A 24595-nucleotide genomic window follows, 5' to 3' on the forward strand; every position below is an offset into this window, starting at 1 on the left:
ATCGCTTTAAATAGAATAGCCTCCAACTTATATCACTTGTGCAGATGTGTTTGCTATAAAATTGCGATATTTTGTCCCTTTATAGGTTGCCACTTGTGGTGATATGAATAACATCACTGCAACATATTTATTTATTGTATAAGTTTGATTTCTAACCAGGGATGTAAAAACTTAGTCCAGCAGCCAGCGAGAACGTTTACTTATGCATTTGGGCTCTTGAAGCACTTGAAGACTTCATCTAAGAGGGAAACACCACGGCCATACAATTATTAGGCCAAATGGGCAGTCAACTTGATTCTTATCTACTCGGGACAGTGAAGCAAATCAAGTCCCTGAAACAGTATTTAGGGTCATTCACTTCTTTTTAACTAACTTGGTGACTGCCTCCATATTCAGTTCACACCAGAATAACTCAGAAAAACCTGGTTCCCACCATTAGGGTGTCCTTACATTATAATCTTCCTGATGGACCATTGCTATTTGAAGTATTTTAGGATTAGTATATTTAGTCAATTAAACATTAATTTCAACAATTTTGTCAATTGCTTGCATTATTGTGTGTGAATTTAATAAATCTATATATTGACACGCATCTTTCTTCAACAGAATCCTTGTCAATGACCAAATCTTGGAAGTCGATGGAATAAGTCTGGTTGGCGTAACACAGAACTTTGCAGCTACTGTTCTTCGTAACACAAAAGGGAAAGTCAGGTAGATATATATATATAATATCAGTTTTTATTAATGTGTTCCTGTATAAAATACGGCACTACATATTTTTTCCAATGGTGTTTATTTTTCTAGTTTTCAACTAAAATCTTTTTTTCAATATTCCATGTTCCATATTTCAAGCAAATAAAAATTACATAAATCCTACTACGGCATGGAGACTGAATAGAGAGTAATTTTATCAACTGACCAGTTAATCCAGTTCCCAGTTACAAATTACATCAAATTTACAGGTTATATATTAATGCTTTCTACACAATACCATTTCCACGGCCTTAGGGTTTAAGGCTAGCTTCCTTCTACACTTTAGCAGACATCACTGTGTTTTAAACACTCGCAGTGCAGGATCTAATTGATATTCACATAATTCTTTTTATTATACCCAGCCTCCGTTCACATTATTGGCTTGAATGTTCATGTTTTCTTGATAATATATCTTAAGGTATGTTCAGTAATGCTCTTTTGCCTGTGCTTACATGTCATTGAACAACACATAAGACACATTATTATTACATTATATATTTACAAATATACATTTACTTCTACTTTTGAGTAACTAGAATATGCATATTTTATGGGCCCATTGGCATTTTGGTGTAACAGTGAGCGCCTGTACCACACTGCAAAGAAGAAAATCATCAAGCCAGCTGCAGGGAACAAACCTTTTTCGGCATTATAAATAATAGATTATATCATCTAGGGAATCAAGAATCCACTGTATGCTCAGGCGCATGCATTACCATATTGGCATCTTATTTTTTTTATTTTGCTCCATATGGAATGCCAAAAAATTAGCATCTGTCAAATTTAAGTTGTACGTTTTAAGCGTACATTTGTTAACAATAAATAAAATAGATAAATATATATATAGGTTGGGGACACTTAGAAATGTCCTTGTTTTTAAAAGTAAAGCAATTTTTTCCATTAAAATAACATGAAATGGATCAGAAATACAGTGTAGATGGGGTTAAGGTTGTAAATGACTATTGTAGCTGAAAATGGCTGATTTTTTATGGAATATCATCATAGGTATACAGAGGCCCTTCATTAATCCCATTCCTCCTGTGTTCCAATGGTACGCTGTGTTGGCTAATCCAAGTTTAAGTTTAAAAGGCTAATTGATCATTAAAAAAAAACCTTTTCCAACTATGTTAGAACTGGAAATGTCCTTGTTTTCCATGAAATCCCCAACTTTAGAACGATATATATATATATATATATATATATCCACACACTAATGTATGCTAGCTGTAATGTCTGCACCCACACTCTTTATCTAGAATTGCCAAGTGGGCTTCTGTGACCGAAGGCAGTGAATACGTCACATAGAAGCATATACTTTGTGAGCAGATAGGAACCATTTTGCCCATGTACACTGCATGTTTTTTTTCCTGATAAAATGTATAAAATACATCTTATTTGTTTGCTATGGGAGAAGCCACAACATAACTTCCGATTTTAAGGATTGGAATGTTTTCCTCCCGGTTATTTATTCCCTTTTGCTAAACTTTTTACTACCCCTTGATGGCAGCTGATGAGATGTCAGTCGTCACGCAGGGGAAACATGGTGTAAATAAAACACGTTCAATGAGCAGAAGAAATGTTAATTCAGGACAGTGTTGAAGAATAGGCTCATTTATCATGAAAGATCTTTTCATCGTCGGAGGCTTGCTAGAAATCCGAATGATGTTGCAGTACTATTTGGGCACGAGGTAGATATCTTTTGGTGATGAATAAGAAGTGTGTATTATGTGGCCATTTTCTCCCAGACGTTAGCTGGCCGAGCTGTGAACCCGAGCACTGCAGTCTGATAAGGGCCATTTATTCAGAATGAAATACATCCATTATGTCTTAATGGAAAGGTTTGGCACCTGCTATAATTGACCATGTGCTCTGTTGTTGGCAAATCTGTTTAACTTTGAAGTGTAAGTGATGTTTTCTGCTAGTAAGCATGCCAGCCTAATGCCAATTCTCCTAATTAGCAGTCCAGACATTGCGAGCGCTTCATGCTTTATGATCCGTAGCTTTAGTTGGGTTTATTTTTACATCTGCACACGTATGATTTTTCCTCCTGCGTGCGAATAACTGATATATTACATATTCCAAGGACAAAACTGTATTTCAGATGTTACATTGAACAGATGTTTAGTCGGGATATATATAAAAACATATTCACTAATCAATAACAGATAAATAATTTTTAAACCAATAACGTTTATGGTTTGTGGCAGTTCCATGATAATTATTTTTTATCCATGTTTGAGTGTTCTTTTTGTTACCTACCACATCTGTTGGAAAAACCCATCCTTTTTTTTGTAAATACCTCCTCAATGTCACTTATACACTTCAAAAAGTTCAGTGTAGTAAAAATATTGTTTCTCTCACATCCAATTATTAATTATTATTAGTAGTTATCTCATTTATCCATATTAATGAGATTAACCATGTTTAAGCTGGTATCAGGCCCTGGAATAAAATATGGAATGGTCCAAGCAGAGCACTGCTGCCTTTCCTGGTTGACTTATGTCTTCCATACAATGATTACTTAGGAATCCAGAATCAATAACATGTGGCTAATCAGGAATTAGCAGTTTGGGACCTGCAATTGTCAAATCAGATAGATTAGTTTGTTTCTGAACTTATCTTCCATTACCAAAAATTAAAACCTAGCACTACATCGTATACATGCAACGTCAGGTAGACATGGCAGGTGTTGGTCAAGCTATGACCACATTTTTATGAGCTCAGCATTTTCTGTTGCACACACCTGCTTGTTTTCCCTAGTCATAAACACTAAGCACGTTTCCGATTGATCTTTGTACACCTGCTTCCAAACGTTACTCTTCTATGTGCTTATTACTCACAATTGTGTTTGCTGCCCATTTTATCCGCATCTTTCTGGTTTTAGCTGTTTTATCAACATGGTTCATCCAGCAAAAAGATAAGGACATTGGATAAAAGAGAAGGAGCTGATGTGGTAGTCGCAGGCCAATTGGTCTCAAAAGTTCTATGAGTATTTGGGAAATGGTTAACAAAATCTGTAATCTCATTTAAGAATATATCAGTCAAGTGATCTCCATATCTCTCTCTCTCTCTCACACAAAAATTTAGATACATTTGGTTTAGATAAATGGTTTAGATAAAATAGCATTGTATTCATCTGCTACATGTATGTTAGTAACTGTACACATCCCCACAAACTTGTACATGAACCGACTGGGCAACTTACATTAAAACTCTAATAACTGATTTTCCGTTCTGTTTGTTTTCAGATTTATTATAGGACGGGAAAAACCAGGACAGATTAGTGAGGTTGCCCAGCTAATAAGTCAGACTCTTGAACAAGAGCGGCGCCAGAGAGAGATGATGGAACAACATTATGCTCAGTATGATGCGGATGACGATGAGGTACTGACATATTTTTAATTCCATTTTATTACTGTGTGCGCTGAAAGCATGAATGCAGCTTAAAACCTTTTTGATACATTAGCTTTTAAGTTATCATGAGATGGAAGAGTCATCTGTCAAACAGTCAAGTCTAAGCGAGTCCATGTACTGCCATCACTAATCTATAATTTTGGATTGACAAGTAGATTGGATGTGCATGAATCATTGTGCCCACGCTGCCGCCCAGGATTATGCCTTTTCTGACAAGTATTACAATTGTTAACAATGTCGTCAAAAATAAAATATTGGACTTTTACGGGTCTTCCATAAAATAGTGCATACAAATATTTATGTCTAGAGTATGGTTATACACCTTCTTTCTAGACAACCATGCAGTGTGTCTGTAGGCCATCTGAAAAATTACACATTAGTCTATTCAGTAAGAGGTTTTATGCAAATTGTTTGTGAGTACCGCAACTTTATATTTTGCGAGTTTCAGTTGAATGCATTGAAGGGCACGCAAGTTAAACGAAACCTCAGATGTCCTTGTTGGGAACTTTGAAACACTTTGTCTAACCTAATGTCAAGACTGCAGAAGATGTAGAGTGAAGGCGCCCAAGAAAAATGGTCTTACTGGGTTTATTTTACAAAGACAATATGCTTTGTCACGTCTCAATGTTCTGTTAATTTCTCAGCCAGATGTCTGTGACAATTCACTGATTAGTAACAGAATCCCCAGAGGTTTTTGTAAATTGCTAATCTATTTAAGAACCAAAAGTATTTCTGTCTTATTAGAAACGCTAACAAGTTAAAATGACAGTGAAAAGTATTAAGCTTTTCTCATTATTCTCTCTGTCTTCATAATGCATGGCGATGTTGGTGAGTGGAACATTGCTGATTGTGGTTGATAAGTCAAGGTAGCTTTTGCAAGGTTGGGGAGGGGAGATAGGTGAGAACTTTAAGACAGGACTTTGATTATATATTGCTTAGCTTGCCATATTATGCCATGGATCTCTGTGAAAAACTGTAAAAGTGGGTATCTCTCAAAGTAATAATATGAGCATACCATAAGTAAGTATGCCTAACATAAAAATTAAAATCTCAAGTGGGTTTATTCACAACAAAGTCGAGTGATCAGTTAATTTAGGAGTTAACTTTATTGACCAGAATCAACTGAGGTTGCATGCCCTCACATATTAACAACTCGCGGATTCACTAAAATGCAAGTTGTTTGTTGGGTGCTGTGTGAGTTCCAGTTGAACTTGCATGCCCTCTCCTGAAATTTAACATCAACCTGAATAATAGATAAATACGTTTTAACAAATGGAGCAAGGGTCCCCAGGATTCCCTATTAACAGGGGGCAATAGTCTCCTCTCTATGCACAGTGGGGTAGAAGGTAATCAAATTTATCAGGTGGCTGTAATGTGCAAGTATCCCCCCTCGCCCCAATGAGTGAAAGTGTGCGGGGTTTTAATATATGAAGTTACCTTATCTCTGTAATTTTGGAGTGTTATAGAGAGTTAATATATATGCCCTTTGGGGTACCTATGTCCTCCCCTGCCCACCGAGGTGAGTGGGCTAAAAAAACATTTGGAGAGGCATGGATCCTGTGTTTTTCCCTCTCCGATCCTTGCCCTGTGAAAATAAAAGGGTGCACAATCCTTTTTGGGGCTTATCCAAGGATGATCAATAAAGCCATTAATTCTTATTTTAAACCCAAGGAAATGTGTGATCTAAAAAAACGAGAAAAGAAGGAAAAAACACAAAAAAGTAACCCCAACCTAGGGACCCCCATTTCATTTTTAAAAGAATGATATTATGTTTTTCTTATATATATATTTATATTATTTGTTTATAATATGTTTGTGGCATATGTGCAATTCACCTTGGGGGATAAAATAATGGTTAATAAATCTACGAGCTGCTTGCTTTTCAAACTAACATACACTTGACTCTCCTGCAGGTGAGTGTAGGTGAATTGTGAGTGGTTTTCCAGCGAGTTTAGTGAATAGACACCAGTGTTTTATGGTGCTATGCATGTAAACTACTTTTAAATCATCCATTGACACATTTTGACTTTTCTGTTATCCTCTCTGTAGGCTTCATTGGGAAGGTTGACTTTTTAAAATCAACAGGGTCTTAACTCAGCTGTATGGGCTTACTCAAAAAGTCATCCAATCTCTGGAGTGTTTTAGTTATATAAATATTATTAAACAGGTGCTTCTGCATGACACTCCAATCAATGTTGTATTGAAAATTAAATACCAAAAAGCTAACAGTCTGTTATGTCTCAACTGCTTGATAAATTGACTTTAACCCCTTCAATCCCAGGGGTTTTTGGTACCTCAAAGCCCGGAGCAATTTTGCCATTTTTGCGCTATGTCGGTTCAGCGATGATTCTCTTTTCCTGTGAATAGTGTACCCATATAAACTATATATTGTTTTTTCAAGGAGAGATAGAGCTTTCTTTTGATACCATAGTTGGATGATTACCTGAAAATTTTGAATTAGAAATTTAGTAAAAACTAGCAAAAATTAGAAAAAAACATATAAGTGTTTTTACATTTTCCCTCTGAATCCTCACAAAATTAGGTAAAGAGACAGAAAATTCCATCCAGATTTATCAATTCAGGTGTCCTGATTTCAGAAATACCTAATTTATATAGAATTTTCATACTTTTCCAGCACATAAAGCCAACATACTATAAGGTGTACATTACTTTATTTTTTTTACATTAGGTATGATGGGACTGTAACTCTAATTTTAAACAAATAAAACAAAAACATCCACAAAGGTATATATTTCTGTAAAGCAGACAACCCAGGCTATCCTATCAGGGATATTTGGGCATTCTACATGCAGGTATTTTGCCACCAATCACTGTCAAAGGTGGCCACAGAAGTGAGTTCCTGCGCTTTTTTCAACAACGCGTCTTAGTATTTTGTAGTATTCTTAGTATTTTTTGTACAGGGTATGTGTTACGGCAGAGAAATCCATCCTAAATTGTTCAGCCGCCTCCCCTGATTACGGAAATACCCCACATGCCTAGTTTTTTTGTGGTTTTCTGGACATTACAGGGCACAAACGGGACCATGCGCGTTATAGATTCCAAACGTGAAATTTTCACATTTTGCTTTAGTAGACCTATGTTTCATTTGGGGCTGTTTAGCACCCCCCTAATTATAAATACCCCCATAAAAGTATATATTTCCGTAAAGCAGACAACCCAGAGTATCTCATCAAGAGCATTTGGACAATTTTCATGCAACCATGTGGCCGCCAATCACTGCCAAAGTCAGCCGTAGCAATAATTTCATGCGCTTTTTTTCGCCAACACATCTGTGTTGCTGAGGATATTTTGCACATGGTATATGTTATGGCAGAGAAATCCAGCCTAATGTTTTCAGCCGCCTCTCCTGATTACGGAAATACCCCACATGCCTAGTTTTTTGTGGTTTTCTGGACATTACAGGGCACAAACGGGACCATGCGCGTTATAGATTCCAAACGTGAAATTTTCACATTTTGCTTTAGTAGACTTGTTTCATTTGGGACGACGCTGGCTTCTACTGCCAGGGGGGAGTCCAGGCTGTCAAACGACAGCCTGGCCTCCCTTGCAGCGGCAGGGATGTGTCCCTGACACTGCACGAAGGGCTAGACGCACCGGTACGTCCATAGGGGTTTCTTAGTGGGCGTTTTTTTGGACGTCCCGGTACGTCTATAGGGGATTGAAGGGGTTAATACTTTATACACTAATGATTAGAGACCTAGGGGCTTAGGTACACGAGGCTACTGACCACCCCAGGCAAATATTCAGCAAATGTCTTTATAGAATAAAGCAGACTTGAGCTCTATAAAATGGAAGAAAAAATAAAGTAGTAGAAAAAAGTAGCCTTTTGTGCATTCGTGTTGAAAATAAACATGTTAAGGTCCATAGATGCCATGTATGCCAGGTGAAAAAAGAGTAACAAATTGATTTTTAAATACATTTAATGAAGCCGAACACAGCGTAGGTTTTATTTTGCAAACATAAACATACAAAACGTCTGCCAGTACGGTGTCTACCCTTTTGGTTTCTGATCCACTATGTTTTAGATTGACCGAGAAGCATCTTTGGAAGACATAATGTTTATTTCTTTCACTTTCCAGACAGGAGAATACGCTACCGATGAGGAAGAAGAAGATGTGGGCCCTGTTATTCCAGGCAGGGAGATGGCGATAGAGGTTTTTGAACTCCCTGAAAATGATGAAATGTTTTCCTCAGATTTGGATGCAACAAAGCTAGCTCATAAATTCAAAGAGGTACGGGTAATCATAGAATCAAAGCAGAAAAGAACCAAATGTCACATCTATTCAGTCTTTATAGATATACTGGTTTCTTATTTATTCCGTCGGATAGCTTTGTGCAAATCCCAAGCTTTCTTGAATTCCTTTACAACATTCGCCTGTAATGCTTTCATTATACTTTTTGTACTTTTGTACTTTTTGATCTGGATTGTAATAATGAGAGTTCTCAGCCAAGTGTGGTTGATGACTCACTTCCGGTAGCAGGTCAGAAGGTGGTGGATGTAATAGGGGTTCTCCTTAAAATGGATGACCTAGGACTTGACCGAGCTGGCATTAGAGAGGTTAGGTACATTCCTGGAGCCACTGTACCGCATGTTAAGATAGCTTCTGTAGAGGAAGGTCAATTGGATGTTGTACACCTGGGTACTTGGCTTCAATGATGTGCTTGTGGTACAAAGGGATTTCTAAGGGCTGGGAATATATCTCGAGCACAGTATTGCCTGTGCAAAAGCCCCTTGTGCTAGATGGGAGAAGAACACGACTTCCCTTTCCAGTCCACATCTGGGAAGCTAGCTGGGCATTGTTAGTAGTCTTATCTCTATAGAAATGTCTGCGGTTAAATCAAAGTTGATCCTGTGGGACTTCTCTCTCGGTCACTCTAATGTTAAACTACAAGGGCAGTAAAAATAATAGCACGGCTCTTGTTCATTTTTAGGCTCTCACAAAACACTTAAACCCAGCAAAACAGATGAATTATAATGAAAAAATGTGTGCTAATAAAACGTTACCTTTAATATTGGTATCTTAAAAGTAGCCTTTTTGTGAATAATAAAAACAATAATGATCTACACTCATGGGCTTCCTCAAATCTAAGCGTTTTTAGGCTTTACAAAAGTATTTTACATTTTCTCAGAGACATGTAGAAATGCTGTTAGAATATGGATACTTTTTAGCTCTGTGATCTTTTATTGGATTTTTGTTAAAACCCACTTAGAGGACTACACCGTGCAGTTACAAAATATGTCGCGAGGACATTAACTTTTTCCAATTTGACACCATGTCCTAGATAGAAATTCGTTTTCATGTCAGCGAAACATACATTTTGAATCTGCAATCTATTGAATATTTACATTAAAATGTCATAATTAACGAAGACTCTGTCCTGGCTATTAAATACATTTTCATTCATTCTGTCCAGATTTAAAAGATGTAAACTATCTTCCATTGATGGAGACAAAACATGATCAGTCCACGTAATTTACACATTAGAAACTAGTCTGGCATGCCTGCATTCTTTGTGACGCTCTCAGGCATCCTGAATTTTTGTTCAAATTTTTTGTTTTTGTGAGTTTCAGACATAGAGTTTTTAACAAGTTCCTTGATGTGTTTTCACGAGAACAGTTTTTTTATTGTGAAATGCTTACTTGCTTTTACTGTAGTTGTTGCAATCATACGTTGTGGTGGTCCAATTGTGGATATGCTGTTGGAAATCTTAGGATTTGGGTCTATTAATTAAAAAATCCAGTAGTCAGTCAAGATAAGAGTTAACTCGATGGAGGTTGCATACTAACAATCGTAAAACAACTGGTACGCTATTATGCAAGTTATTTGCGAGTGTATGCGACTATAAGTTTTGTAAGGGGGTGATAGAATAAAGCTAAGCAGGTTAGATTGCTATATATACCCCCTATATGACAATGGGACTCCTATCCATGATTCCCCCTCACCCCTATCCCGTTCCCAGTAGGATGGTGGGAGTTACAAACAACTCTTTGGGGATATCCTTGCACCCCAACCCCTGCCCACTCCCTTTGGTGGGACACAGACCCCATATTGTAACCCACCTCCATTTCTGTCCTGCGGCATGGATGGTGTTAAGCTTAAAAATAAAATAATATATATATTTTTTCCCATTAGTCACTTCTGTATGGATTTTATTGCACCAAGTATTAGTACCAAGCAATGTTTATTCAAAGTCAAATCATTCAAATACCAAAATAGGTTTGCAAGAAATTCCCACACTGCTAGATTATCCGTGAAATCATTCCCTCGCTGTTTCTGGGTATTGTTAAATACAAAAGTACATATAAATACTATAATTATCCAGATCTTTCAGACAGCACATGGTGTATAAATTACTGGGGTTGCTTCCTTGAAAAATAAAGAGTGCTGTAGAACAAATGTATGCGCAACCTTGAATCATAATGTCCTACTTCCACTTATAGAGCTGTATGGATTAGATCGTTATTTCATTTTGGATTTTTTTCAATATTCCCCTGTTTATGCAGATCTAAAACCTTAACCCCTACACAGTCTTGTCTTATGTTCAGGAGAGCCTTACATCTGTCCCATGCCATTTATTATTTGGTGTTAGGCAACGTGTTGATGTCCAACTGGCTGAAGGTGATAGGAGCTGCATCCCACCAATGGTTCAGGGGGGGGGGGTCATCAGCTTCACCTGGCCGAATGTTGATTTTCCGCTCCCTGGCCCCATCCGGTCTGCTGTTAAATAGCCGCCTTAACCCAGCAATGCTTACGGCAAGCAAACCGTTAACTCCGAGCAGCATGCCTGTTATATAACGAGGGAATGACTCACCCCGGCTAGCGAGGGAAGATGAGGGATGTTTACACTATTGTGTTTTCTTATCAGATGGTTGTCACTCAATATTTTCATGTTAAAATAGAAATTGTCACTGCAAAGCGGCGCTCTCATCCTTAATTGAACAGAGAGACATCTATTTTTTTCTTCTTCTTCTCTCCAGCGAGACATTTTAATTTACAACCTACTGCACTGCAGCATTTTCCACGGGCCCTCGGCTATAAAATACTGTATGCTAAGCTAGCGGTGCAGCCTGCGAAAACACCGAGGCTCTGTTGCTCATTCTGTGTTTTTATTTTTTTCCAGTTACAGATTAAGCATGCGGTCACTGAAGCCGAGATCCAGAAGCTAAAGACTAAGGTAAGGGAGCGATATATTTCTATTCTCGTCAGCACGCAACACCTGCAAAGCAACGAGTAGCGAATGCTTTAAAGAAATGGTTGGATCATGGATGGCCTGCCAGCATGCTGCACTAGCCTTCAGCAGAAGGTCTGTAGGGCTAATACTGGCCATGCTGAACATGCACGCTATGCTGAGAGTAACGTTCACGACGCATTAGATGGATTCATTAATATTGGGATTCAACAAACTTTTTGGAACAAAACATGCATTTTGACTGCTGTGGTTGAAGGGACTCCTAGAACAGCGATCTAGTCCTTTGTAGAAAATATTTCCTGTGCTGATCTCTCTACTAAATATAAAGTAGTTTGGGGACTACAATGTGCCGATTTGTATGCTCGTGTGTGTACGGTTCCATTTGTGATACGCTGTATCCGCTGTATCTGTACTCACTGGCCTCACTCATTAATAATGTTAATAATGTCCCATACAATAAAAAAAAAGTCAGTCTTTACCGGGTTGAGTCCTTTTCCAGATAACCACAGATATGAAAGATATAGAAATAAAATCTCAATTAGACGGTCACATAGACAGGAAGGAACCAACTACCTTACTTATTTTGTACCAGACACAATATATTTACCCCATCATCTTGGCACAGATTTGCATGGAAGATCCTCATGGGTGTTGTCATATAGCAGTCTAGTCCTGTATCTCTGAGTTAAATTGTTGTAGATTTTTAAAACAGAGTTAAGAATGACCAGCCATTGCATGCTTACAAATATTCTGTCCTGCCACGCGAAGAGACGTGTTGTGATGTCACATCACACTCAGACCACAGTCATGACAGTATGAAGTCATTCTCACTCAATGCTCCAATGCTGCTCGTATTGTGCATTGGCCATCTCACAGCAAAAGGGCCAATACGCCAGTTAACACGCCTCAATGGCTGCCTAACCGGACATTGGACAGGAATAGCTGGCCATCAGAAGTCCACTGCCTATCCAGACCAAACTGAGCACATAGAGAAAAGCCGCCATGATGTTCAGTAGTAGCTGCTGAACCAAAGGTTGTCTATTCCCGGATTGGATAGAACCCATGATATTGTCTGGTGGAGATGTGTAGGTTTTATTGTCCAGTAATGTTGGATGTCAAGAGACTTCAGTTTATGTCACTTAACTATTAACAGACCAGGCATGTTATTTTCTGGGCTTCTATTCATATACAACTTCAATTCCAAAACACAAGCGGGAGTACTATGCCTCTTATTGCATGGTTCTCTAAATTTGACCAGAGCTTCTATAAGGCTTGTCTTTCAGAAGCTAAACTGGGGAAACGTACATGTTATTGCACGGTATATGACTATATCTGCAGTTTGTAAATAATTTTAATCATGTGCGTGGCTTCGTTAGTGTCAGAAATTAGCAGTGCTTGTCCACACTGTGGCTCATTTAGAGCATCTCTTTTTGGTATGTTCCCAAGGATTAGTATGTTCATATATATATATATATATATATATATATATATATATATTAATGTAAAATAATAGTGAAAACAATGCAAATCTATATTAACAGTATTTTTAGCACAGGGAATGGCTAGTAGAGAGAAATACCTTGAAATAGCAAACCCTGGGAGTTAAAGGGGGCATATATTGTCTAAATCGGAAGTAGTCATGGAAGGGTTGACCATAGGGAAAAGCTGGCATCTATTGACCTGGTGAGATGGGCAGAATCCCTTCATTTCTAAGGAGACACTATGGGACCTCTAAGCTTTTTTCATTAAAGTGCATTTGATGGCTGGAGTGCAAAATCTTTCGGCTTCTAATGGAATGAGTACCTAAACATGATTGTAAATCGTGTTTCATTTTACCTGTACTACTGTATTAGATGATCAACATTTTTATCACCATAGCAACTAATTCTTGTAAAAAAATGGGTACAGGTTATGAATGAGTGAACACATGATGGCGCTGTTGTATATCCAGAACAAAGCATCTCGAAACTCTTACACACTTCATACAGATTTCAGAATGCTGATATAACCATCTGAAACCACAAAGTACTTAAATGTGCCATTTTAATGCATTATTTGCATCATTTATACCCATGTATGCATAATCAAATGAGTTATATCATTTAGGACTGTATAAAATGCCTAAATAAAAGAGAATGGCTTTTGTCTTTAAAGCGTGCACTCTAATGCAGCTCAGTTAAGCCATAAATGTGTATATATATATATATATATATATATATATATATATATATATATATATATATATATATATATATATATATATATATATAAATATATTATTAATTTTTTGACTTAAGAAAATAAGAAACATTTTAAATTTGAGTTTTAATTATTATTATTATTTATTGATGTATAAAACACCATCATATTCTGGCATGCTGTACAATGGATTTTAATTATGCATTTTAAATATAATATTTACCATGGATAAAACTGTTGAATGGTACCATCAATACCAATGAACCTGTTTTGTTTTCAGCTGGGCTAAAAGGCATTATTTAGCCAGAGTTCCCCTGTATTGAGATCCTTGTACTTTCACTGGGGTCTCCACTTAACTCATGGGATACACTGGGGTTAACTCATGGGATACATGATAAATTGGATCTCAGAAAGAAAATACTAATAGTATCCAATCCATTCTCCAATTATTTTTCTCTCCCCCCCAAAAAACAGTTGCAAGCTGCAGAAAATGAAAAAGTGAGGTGGGAGCTGGAAAAGACACAACTTCAACAAAACATTGAAGAGAACAAGGATAGGATGATGAAGTTGGAAAGCTACTGGATCGAAGCCCAAACCTTGTGCCATACTGTGAATGAGCACCTCAAGGAGACGCAAAGTCAGTACCAGGCCCTGGAGAAAAAATACAACAAAGCAAAGAAGTTGATCAAGGATTTTCAGCAGAAGTAAGTTGTTTTGATTGTTTTGGGAACGTTTTTTTCTTTATTATACGTTTGTTGATGTGTGCGAATACCAATTTATTGATTATAGGGAGGTGGACTTTATGAAACGTCAAGAAGCTGAAAAGAAAAAAATCGAAGACATGGAGAAGCTTCATCTCGCAGAAGTTCAGAACCTGCAGTCTCGTGTGAGCATAAATTACAAAATCATATTACAAAACATGAAACGTAGTGCACGGCTCTGTATAATGTTTTGCTTGTTACAATCTTTCTAGATTAGGGACCTCGAGGCAGAAGTATTTAGGCTTCTCAAGCAAAATGGAAGTCAAGTTAACAATAACAACAACATTTTTGAAAGCAGGACATCCCTTGGAGAAGATTCAAGTGGGGTTTCAGCTGAGAACTTGGATGAACAACAAGAGCTGAGCTCGGATGGCTTAAAGGAAGGTGTGTTAAAACATTGAAAAATCTGTAAGCAATTGAATTAAGAAAAAAAAAACCATGAACCTCCCAAAAATATGCATTATGCATGTAATGAGCTCTGTGTTAAAGGCAACTGCTGTATCGTTATGTGGTTATACACAGACATCATCGCTGTATTTGTTTTATCTGTTAATAAGGGGATTGAGGCGTTGGAACAAGCCAAACAGAAAGGGTCTGGAAAATATGTTCTGTGTTTTGTCTTTTATTGTAAAACTAATAAACAGAAAATATAAATAACCAATGCAGGATTTGACAATGAAAGTGTGATTCATTTTGGATTGTTTCAAAAGTTATAGACTGAGGTGGAAACTCAGATGGAATACGACATTTTACATTCAGGCTGGTTCTGCAGGGAAAAAAAAACCCCTCAAATATTCTCTCAATGAGTGCTAGATTCTTCGAGCTGAGATTGTTAGGTTGTTGTTTTTTAATTAGACAAAACAATCTCAGAGAAAGTAAGACGATTTTAGCCGTTTGGGAGTGAATTACACACCCTAAATGCCAGTAATGAAGTGTCCATTTGTATAAATTTCACTTTATACATTCTTATCCGAGTGAATGCATGGATAAAATGATATTCAAATCTCAGTGTTTTTGATAAAACCTCAATATTTGGATCTGTAAATTGCCATTATGCGAAAAGGTTGCGGTACACATACTTGTGCACCACTCATAATCCCACAATGCATTGCACTAGATTGCGTGCTCCATCTACATTGAGGCATGCTACTTTTCATTACTTACAAGCAATAAAAATATTAAATGTATATTTGAAGTGGAGCTCAACGAAAGGATCTGTGATTCATTTGGAGGACAGGTTCACATCAAGTGGCTTTTTGCCCATGGAATGATTCGTCTTCTTGGTAATTACTGGCTTTTAGTAAAGTATAACATGGCTGTTGACTTCCTATGGGCTCAGATTCTACTTTGATTAAATACTTCGGTCATCCAAACTTAGCAGGGTCTTTAGTTTCTTGCTTTGTAAATATGGATCTTTAAATGTAGAAAAAGACAGCCATGTCTGTTGCACATTAGTATTTGTAACAGAATTTGACATTGCTTTCCAATTGACTGAAATGTATCAAAAATACACTTTATTGTACTTTGTATTTTCGAGCACATCTGTTTGACATATTCCTGTAGTCATTAGTGGTATTTTGGGGTGTGGAACAACCAAACATAGTGTAAAGTCTGCCAGTATAGACAAAAATGTCCAATTTATGTTGATGAATGAAACTGTGCCATGCAACAAAATCTCCTTTATGAGTCTAGGTTATCTGTAGTTATCCGGTTTTGTTGCTCTACTTTCAGATAGGTCTTCCCTACTGTAGATAATAGCTTTTTATTTTTTCTGGTAGTTATCCAATGTATATGTGGCTTGTAAATTGAGGACTCTGTGCCATTGGTATATTCTGTGACAGTGTTCTGTTGAGCCAACCTTTGCCAAGTTTGAGAAAATGCACAACTGAGGTCAAACTCAATGAAATCTGTTTAACTACCACTTTGGAGCAGCCAATCCCATTTCATATGACGGTTTATAATGTGCTTAGTGACCTTGGTGTACATGCCTAGCCTGACCCTTTTGTTGACCTCTATACCTAACGTCTGCTCTACAGACTCTCATGTTTTGGAGATGGATGATGTCAGGGTTCAGTGAAGTGAACCTGGTCAGGTGTAATCATTATAACCTCACTTTAGAGCATATGAACCATGATTGTTCCTGGTCGACCAAGTTTATCACTTTAATTGTATATTGGTTTTAATTTAGTTTATCTCCCCAATTTAAAAAGTGCTGTTTCACTCAGACACCACTTTTAGTTATTATTATTATTCTTAATACACAACTTTATTTCACTTCATTTGTCTGGTCAAAATGTTGTAATCGATTTTTTAACTCACTACCTAGAACCACCTAGAGTTCTGAAAATTTGCATACTTACTTAATCACAATGACAATGCAAATGTAAATTATTTTCAGTGTTAATCAATTAGAAAATATTAATAAAATTCCATTTGATTTTTATATATGGAATTTGTAAACAATGAAGTTGGCTGCACGTGAATTTGATTTTTTTTCAAACGTTGAAAATTTTAAAAAACTGATGACGGTAGCAAGATCATATTTTAAGCCAAAAATAAAAATGTAATTTTATCATATGAGTTAAAAGAAAATACAATAAAAAAAATATAAAAAAGAAAGATTAATGACCTCGCCTACACTTGAATCCGGAACTTTCGGATTGTAGAAAAAATAATTTTCAAGAAATTCTAGAACTTCAAGAATCATAAACTTTTACACGAAAATCATGAATTTTACTATAAAAGGTAAGGTCCACCAATACACTAAGTACAGAAAATTAATCATTTTAAATGTATGATTGGTAAGAGATAGTGAAATATCGATTACAATATTCACTAAGACTAAAAAGTATAAAAAAAAATATACAAATTTAAAAACAAAAATTATTAAAGTGCACTAGAAAGGGGAATTTTTTTTTTCAGATAGGTATCAAAACATTTTTGAATATATGTGACTAAAACTAAAAGTGTGGATATTTTATTTTTAAGTATATCAATAAACTTTATTTGATGGTTTAATTGCATAAAACAACAAAGGGCATATTAAGAAGCTCATTACTGTTTCAATGACAAGAAATATTGCATGGTTTTGTATCACATGACAGTGAAGCATTCCCTGAAAAAAATATGAGCAAAGAAATATTTTGCATACTTAAATAATTATTTCTGGAAAAAGGTTTGTATTTATCAGTATTAGGAATTGTGTTTCTATTGTTGCATCTAGTTACAAAATTTCAGCAAATCAAAGAAACGTTAAAGTACATTTATTAAGACATATAGTGAAAACTTGATTTTTAACATACTGTGTTTACACTTAGTATCACACAAATAGCAGCATGGTCCAACAAGTTGTGATCTGAAATTACCAAACAGTATCCATAAGACGCTGCTGGAAGCAAGGTAAAACTTATTCCAAGTAAAAGATGATGTTAGAGTTTGAATATATTTATATATCCAATGGCAACGGCTGGTAGGTATACAATGAAATTTTTTCTGCTACACATTAGTTAGAAACTATATCAAAAACTATATCAACAATAAAATCTAACACAATAAATATGTAATGCATAAAAGGAAATTCTGAAATATGCAGATATTTTAGTTGTTATTGTGTAACCTTGTTAAGACATACTATAGTGCATATTATCCCATCATTCCTTTACTTTATTCAAATACTAACTCTGAAAACAATATGGTAATGAAACTCTGCCAAAAGTTATCATGTACACAAGCTATATTCTACATAAAGCTAAAAGAACAGTACAGACTCCTGGTATTATTGTGTCTCTATATATGTAATGGGAAATATAACAGTTGCCCCGCTAGAACAATACTGGCTCGATACCTTGTTTTAATTTTTTTTATTCTTGTTACATAGAACTTAATGAATGCAAAACTGAGCCAGCTATAAACTCACATGGGCCAATGCCGCTCCCTTAACTTCTCAAACCTTCCTAGTCTATGAGACTAGATTAGGCGGCTGATCTTGACGAAAGCATAGTTAAGTTTAAAATCAAACTGGTCTATAACAGTTGCATTTTTTTTTCATGGTACTGAAAAACATTGTGATTTATCCTCGAAATTTCTTCCTTACTTAACCTCCAGTTAGAATAACCCTTACATATTGTCATGAAATATTTTTAATACACATAATATGCATTTTTTCATACACGTTTTATATTTTAATTAGTTCATTGCTGTTAATTAATACGGTAGGACAAGTATTTATGTATATTGAGTAGGCAACCCAAGAAAAGAAAATTACCTATAGTCAAACACAGTTTCAGTTACCTGCTTTGTAAATATGGCTCTTCCCTTGCAGTCCAAGTCTCATTCCTAACGTAATGGCTTTTGTATGTTTGTACTGATCACCAGATTTATTATGAACAGGAGGATACAGCCTGTATTTGTTCATTTTACAGGCTTTCTTCCCGCTCATCCTTAAACCCATTTGCTGTTCTTGGTACCAACTTTCCAAACTTCCCTGTTCGCTTATGTGATCTGTGTCTAAAATTTGTGTAAACTACTTGCATGATTTAAAATGTTTTGTATTACTAAGCCAGGGGATGCCGCAAGTTGTATAAAGCAAAACCAAACAATAGCTACACACAAGCTAATTTTTGTATATATATGTAAAAGAAATTGTAATAAACCATAAAATGAAACTGGGAAGAGTTAAGAATAATGTTCAAGTTGCAATGGAAAAAAAAGATGGGATAAAGAATCAGCGATACATTTTATCTCACTTATGGCCCGATTTTATCTAATTTTTTTTTTCCATTGCAAACTATGCAAAATATTGTGATTTAATTACTTGTTATAGATTAATCTCCAGCTTTGAATCCAGACTAAATACCTTTCAAATGTGGCATTAAGAACATGACATCATAAAACATCTTCCTGTCTAAACGCATAAATGCAAAGCGATAGAAATATAAGGTGATTTTCAGTTTAGTTTCTTAACAGTGTGACATAATTATTTGGACTTATTTTGAAAGCAATTTGTCCTCCAAAAGGCCATCCTCTGAACATACGGTTTCCAATAAAGTTATTTAAAAAAAATGAGCGTCCTCACGGCTCTTTGATTCCATACCGAATCAAGCAGTCACACCCATTCGAGAGTGATTATGAAAGAAGGATGAGTGAACTCATTTTCATTAAATAGGGATCACTCATTACACAGCTCATAAGCATTGTGCATCCCATTTAATATTTTTCAGATTTTCCCATCAAGTAATTTCATAATTTATTGTAATTTTAGTTTTTAATAAAAATCTGGATTTTTTGTCAAAGTCCAGCCTCATCTGATGGGTCAACAAACAATACCAAAGACATGTAAAGGATTCAATGGTGGTCATTATGACAAATTTGAGATCTTGACTGATATAGTAGTTCATATCCACCAGCTTCTTCAAGCAAGAGCAGGTAAGACCCGCAGGCTTTCTTCAAGTACCTTGCTTAAATCAACATTAAATCAACATTAAAATTAATCAAAGAACATAAAAAATGTAGAGGAATTCAGATAAACATATCCCAATGCCAAACACAAATCCACAATTCCATTGTGACATGTAGTAACTGTGGCAGGTATATTGAATATGGGAAATCTGATAGATCTACATGAAAGTTTTCAAATATTTTTTTTGCAAATTGTTTGTTATTGTTATCTTTGAAGAAGATTTGACCAACAATATATTTCTATTGGTGAGAGTATGTCCAAAAAGCATTGTGGTGTTAGATCTTAGAAAGAAGCCACCTCCCAAGGCTTGGAAGGGTGCAGAACAATATGTTTATGTTTCATAATTAGCGATAATATTTTCCATTTGTTGAAGAAAATAACTATTTAAATTCTGTAGTTGACTACTGACTTACTAGATGACAAGACCATAATTGCAATCACAAAATGACCCCAGTGATTTTGAATTATTTTCTGTTGGGACTAGATCCTTGAATCGTAGGAGGCTTTCACCAAACACCATTATTGTGGTTTGGAATAGAGTTCTCTGTGAGGTCCTTTCCCCAGCCAAACACTCCAAAGCTTTATATAATTAAGTTGCATCAGAGGGTTGTTGTCCTAAACTATCACATGAGCTCATAGGCTGAGAATAACAAAACTCTACTTATGTTGATTCATTTAATGAAGAGATATATTTATTAGGGCGGTTACATAAGTATTTCTATTTAAAGTAATGAATTCTATTTATACTTATCGATTGCGGTGCTAATTGTTAAACGTGGAACAATCAAGAAGAAGAAGATCCCATTGGTTCCTATAGTGGAAACCACATCTTCAGAACTTTGCCACAGAACTGACCTTTTTAGTTGTGTTGCTAAAATGTTATTTTTGCTAAAACTTTTATGTGATACAATTATACTCGGCAACCGACGTGTATGCTTGATTTGGTATGCAATTTACCAGCCCTCTTCATACTATCGTTGGATTAATCCATGAATTTAGCAAGTCAACATAATTATTACATTAGCTTGCATCTCAGATGTTCACAACATTTACAAATATGCAGAATAACTGGCAAAATATTAGCTGCATGTAGTAGCAGAATAATTACACTAATTTATTACCCTTAATAATCATGCACAGTGCGTTATGGGACTGAGAACAATGCATTATCAATGCAAAGCAAACAATTCACACGCAACTACATTAGAGCACAGTTTTCAGCTGTACGTGCAACCCGTGCAACCTGAGTTAATTAAGTAGGCAGTAATCTAAAAACGATAAATTTGGGATTTGCCACCTGCTGCTCTCTATTACCAGACAACAGGCAAAAGCTCACAGCGGACATAAAGGAATAACCACATATAAATGGCATCTCTTTGGACTTTTAGTAATGTATATAGTAGATTTTTTTTTTGTTACATTTAGTCTTTTGTGTCTACCGATTCTTTGTGATTTGTCCAGTAGATGGCTTCATATGTGGAGCATTCAGTTTTATGGTTTACAGAGCCAAGAATTCAAAATCTTAATAACCCTTGTTTTCTTAAAGTCCTTTGTAGATCGTGTGTATTTTCTTTGGTTCATCAGCTTATTATTCATATGTGTTGTAAAATCCAACAGATTGTGATTTCATCTTAGTAGCCCCACTTCCCTCAAAATTTAGACGTCGTAACAGTTCAATACATATTGTGATAAAATATACATGTGACATTATGAGCTGGAACCACTAAGTTTCTCTCAATTTGGATATACTTTCATAAGATAAATATCATGTTTAGTGACTCCTGTGTCCTCGAGTATGTTCCAGTTTTTTCCTTTGGTTAACAGTCAAAGTCTTTGGTATAGTCAAACAACTGATTATATATTTGTATAATTTTTATATTTACTTATCATATATCCATTCCATACATGGCCTGTGAGGTTAACACCATTGCGTGTTAGTTGTAGCATTCTTTGGCATGCCCTTTGTTTAGAATAGATAATTAGGCTGATGTTTTCCTAATGTTGGTCCATTGAATGGCATGCCATTTCTTCTAGCAATGGTCCATCAGTATCTTTCTGACACCAGCTTTATCTCATCTTGAAAGTAATATGTATTAGAAACATTCACGAGGTGTTACTTTTGTACCTTTATTTTTATTGGTTATTCAAAAACTTAAACATGAAAATGGGTAGCAATGTCAGTGGTAAATCACTAACAATTTGGTGTGAACATTGTCATCCACACGCATGTTTCCCTGAGACATTACTTTCAAGGCCTGTCAAATGTCACTTTCTAAAATGGATTGTGCCAGGTATGATGTTGACTTTTTGATTTTTCTACAGATCCTGTATGCATTTTTCTAATATTTTTCTCCATTTTAGCTTATTGTTTCTGTCTCTTTGTGACAAACATTTATCTTGTTTGTTGTCCTAGGTTTCGTATTAACGCTTAAGTCTCTGGTCTCGTTTGAGGTGTCTTGTTTAGCCTCTTTGGATATGTTCCTTCATTGCTTTCTTTGGTGCTTGTTTTTATCATTCTGCTTACTGCAACTGAGTATTTAACCTCTTAATTCCTAGGGGACTATGCTTTTTTAGTCTGCTATCATTTCTTGTTGGAAATGGTCATTCTTTTTCAGCTTTATCTCTTACAGGCTTACATATTTCTTCCCAGAGGTCACCAGGTTGTCTATTGGCCATGTTGGGTCCAGTAAAGCTATTCTTCACATTCAGTTCCAGGTCATACTCATTAAGACCGCTGACATTTTCTTCATGAGTATGAGTTTGATTATTTGTGCCACAGTCGACTACTGGTCGGATTATTGCTGACAGAACTGGACATCTTTGTTCTTTGCCGGGCCATATCTACTGAATGCTTGACAGAATTCCACCTGTCACTGGTGAAGGCCACTTTTGCCAGCAATACATTTTATTCACATCATCATATTTAACCCAACGATCATTTTCATGGCAAAATTCTATGAATTTGGTAATTTGTATTGGTATTTCTTTATCTCCATTGTTGGATTACCTATTCTTCTTAAATCCCTTGGCGTTATTTGATTTCCAATAAACATTTCCTTAATAAAAATTTTTACGTTCCACGTTTTAACAATGAGGGATTTGATAACTATTGCATTTTGCAACATCAGTTATAATTAACCAGTATTATAATTATAATTACTCAACCTCTACAGGGTTCTACTCACTCTTAGAGACTAATCTTTAAAGCATCATATACTAAAGAATATCTTCCATTGTGTTTTCTTGGAATACTTCCCAGACACGTTAGTTGAGCCTCATGTTGCACATATTCTCCACTACCACTGCTTCTTAGAAGATTTTGGGCTGTAGTTTTCCCTAAACTATTTTCCCTCACCAGCTTAAAGACTTATTTTATCATTTTGGAAAAAAAATCATCAATGCAGATATCAAAAACAACAAACTTGAAACGGACACTCTTTTTAAACTTCTCAACACTGTTAATGGCTAAAAACCTACCAGTTTTAGTTAACAACATTGGAACTCTAAGAGTCACTCTAAGCACTCACACACACAGTAAATTACAGCAAAATACCCCTTAATTGGAAAGGGTTTTCTAATGATCAATTAGCCTTCTAAAATTATCAACTTGGATTAGCGTACTCAATATGCCATTGGAACAGAGGAATGGTGGTTGCTAATAAGAGGCCTCCATAGATTATTGTTATTCTATGCACCATAGAATTTGTAGGCCATTATGTACACTGGCCAGTTTCTCCAACAAGGAGGCTGAGATGGCTGTCTATAATACATAAGTCATTATGTAAGGAGACTATTAGGAAATCACACTGATATAACTATACGTTATATGGGGCTAGACAAACAGCAGAACCTTATTAGGGGTTGGCTCATTTCTGACAATTTTCACATTAATAGACCCAGCTGAATAACGTATATGTGAAAGGCCAGCCCCTACATTTCATGGCAGATAAGAACCACTCGTCCATCTAGTCTGCCCATTGTTCCTAATATAAATATTCTGATCTGAATCAGTTCTTGGTCTTGTCTGATTCAGGATAGCTTTATGCTTATCTCATGCATGTTTAAATTTCCTCAATGTATTAGCCTCTACAACCTCTGATGGGAGGCTGTTCAAGTTATCTACCACCCTCTCTGTAAAGTAAAACTTCTCTGACCCCATAGATTTATGGCCTCCTCCTTTTGAAATAAACATCTATCCTATGCTTTATGTATTGAAACTGGTGCATTTTTTACAATTCATTTTACCAAAACTCATCTACCCGCTTACGCTTTGATGAATAAACTTCCAAGACCAAAGTGACCGAGAGCACTTGTTACTGGTGACCTAGAAGGTCTGAGGTTTTCTTAATCCGCAAACTGCTGTAATTAAATTGTGTTTGGTATGATTTCCCTTTGCTTTCTTGTATAGCATTAAAATCTTTGTATATGTATGCAGGTAAGGACTGTTAGACTGGTAATAATATGGAGAATGTATGATACCCACACTTTTTCCTCCCCTGTCTTCCACTAATTAACAGCTTTATCTCATGCATAATTAACTCAGCTTTGCTAATATTTTACTGTATTTTATTGGTACTGCGTTTACTAACACTATTAACTAGTGGTTAACTGGAAATTTTGTACACATTTTCAGAAGGAGCAGTGAAGGGAGGAGATATCGATGATGTATTTGGTAAGTCAAAACTGAATATGTATGGTTACATGATACTGTTTCACTGAATTGGGTGATGGTTTATGGATAAATTGCTGTAATTTGTCATTTTCCAATTAATGACCAAAATGCACACTGTTAAAAAAA

At 35.9% G+C, this 24595-nt stretch overlaps 1 protein-coding gene across 1 annotated transcript in view; it reads left to right on the forward strand.

Annotated features, from left to right (window-relative positions):
• LOC149282511 (neurabin-1-like) overlaps positions 1-24595 on the forward strand; it is an 83306-nt gene that overhangs the window by 50942 nt on the left and 7769 nt on the right. The window contains exons 4-10 of the mRNA XM_089498098.1: positions 607-711; positions 4002-4137; positions 8268-8420; positions 11311-11364; positions 14053-14282; positions 14368-14464; positions 14552-14723. Of these exons, the coding sequence (XP_089354224.1) occupies positions 607-711; positions 4002-4137; positions 8268-8420; positions 11311-11364; positions 14053-14282; positions 14368-14464; positions 14552-14723 (947 nt within the window). The remainder of the gene's footprint in view (positions 1-606; positions 712-4001; positions 4138-8267; positions 8421-11310; positions 11365-14052; positions 14283-14367; positions 14465-14551; positions 14724-24595) is intronic.

This window comes from Sceloporus occidentalis, unplaced genomic scaffold (assembly GCF_023333645.1).
Source record: "Sceloporus occidentalis isolate IW3139 unplaced genomic scaffold, rSceOcc1.0.p SCAF_113, whole genome shotgun sequence".
Taxonomy (NCBI): domain Eukaryota; kingdom Metazoa; phylum Chordata; class Lepidosauria; order Squamata; family Phrynosomatidae; genus Sceloporus; species Sceloporus occidentalis.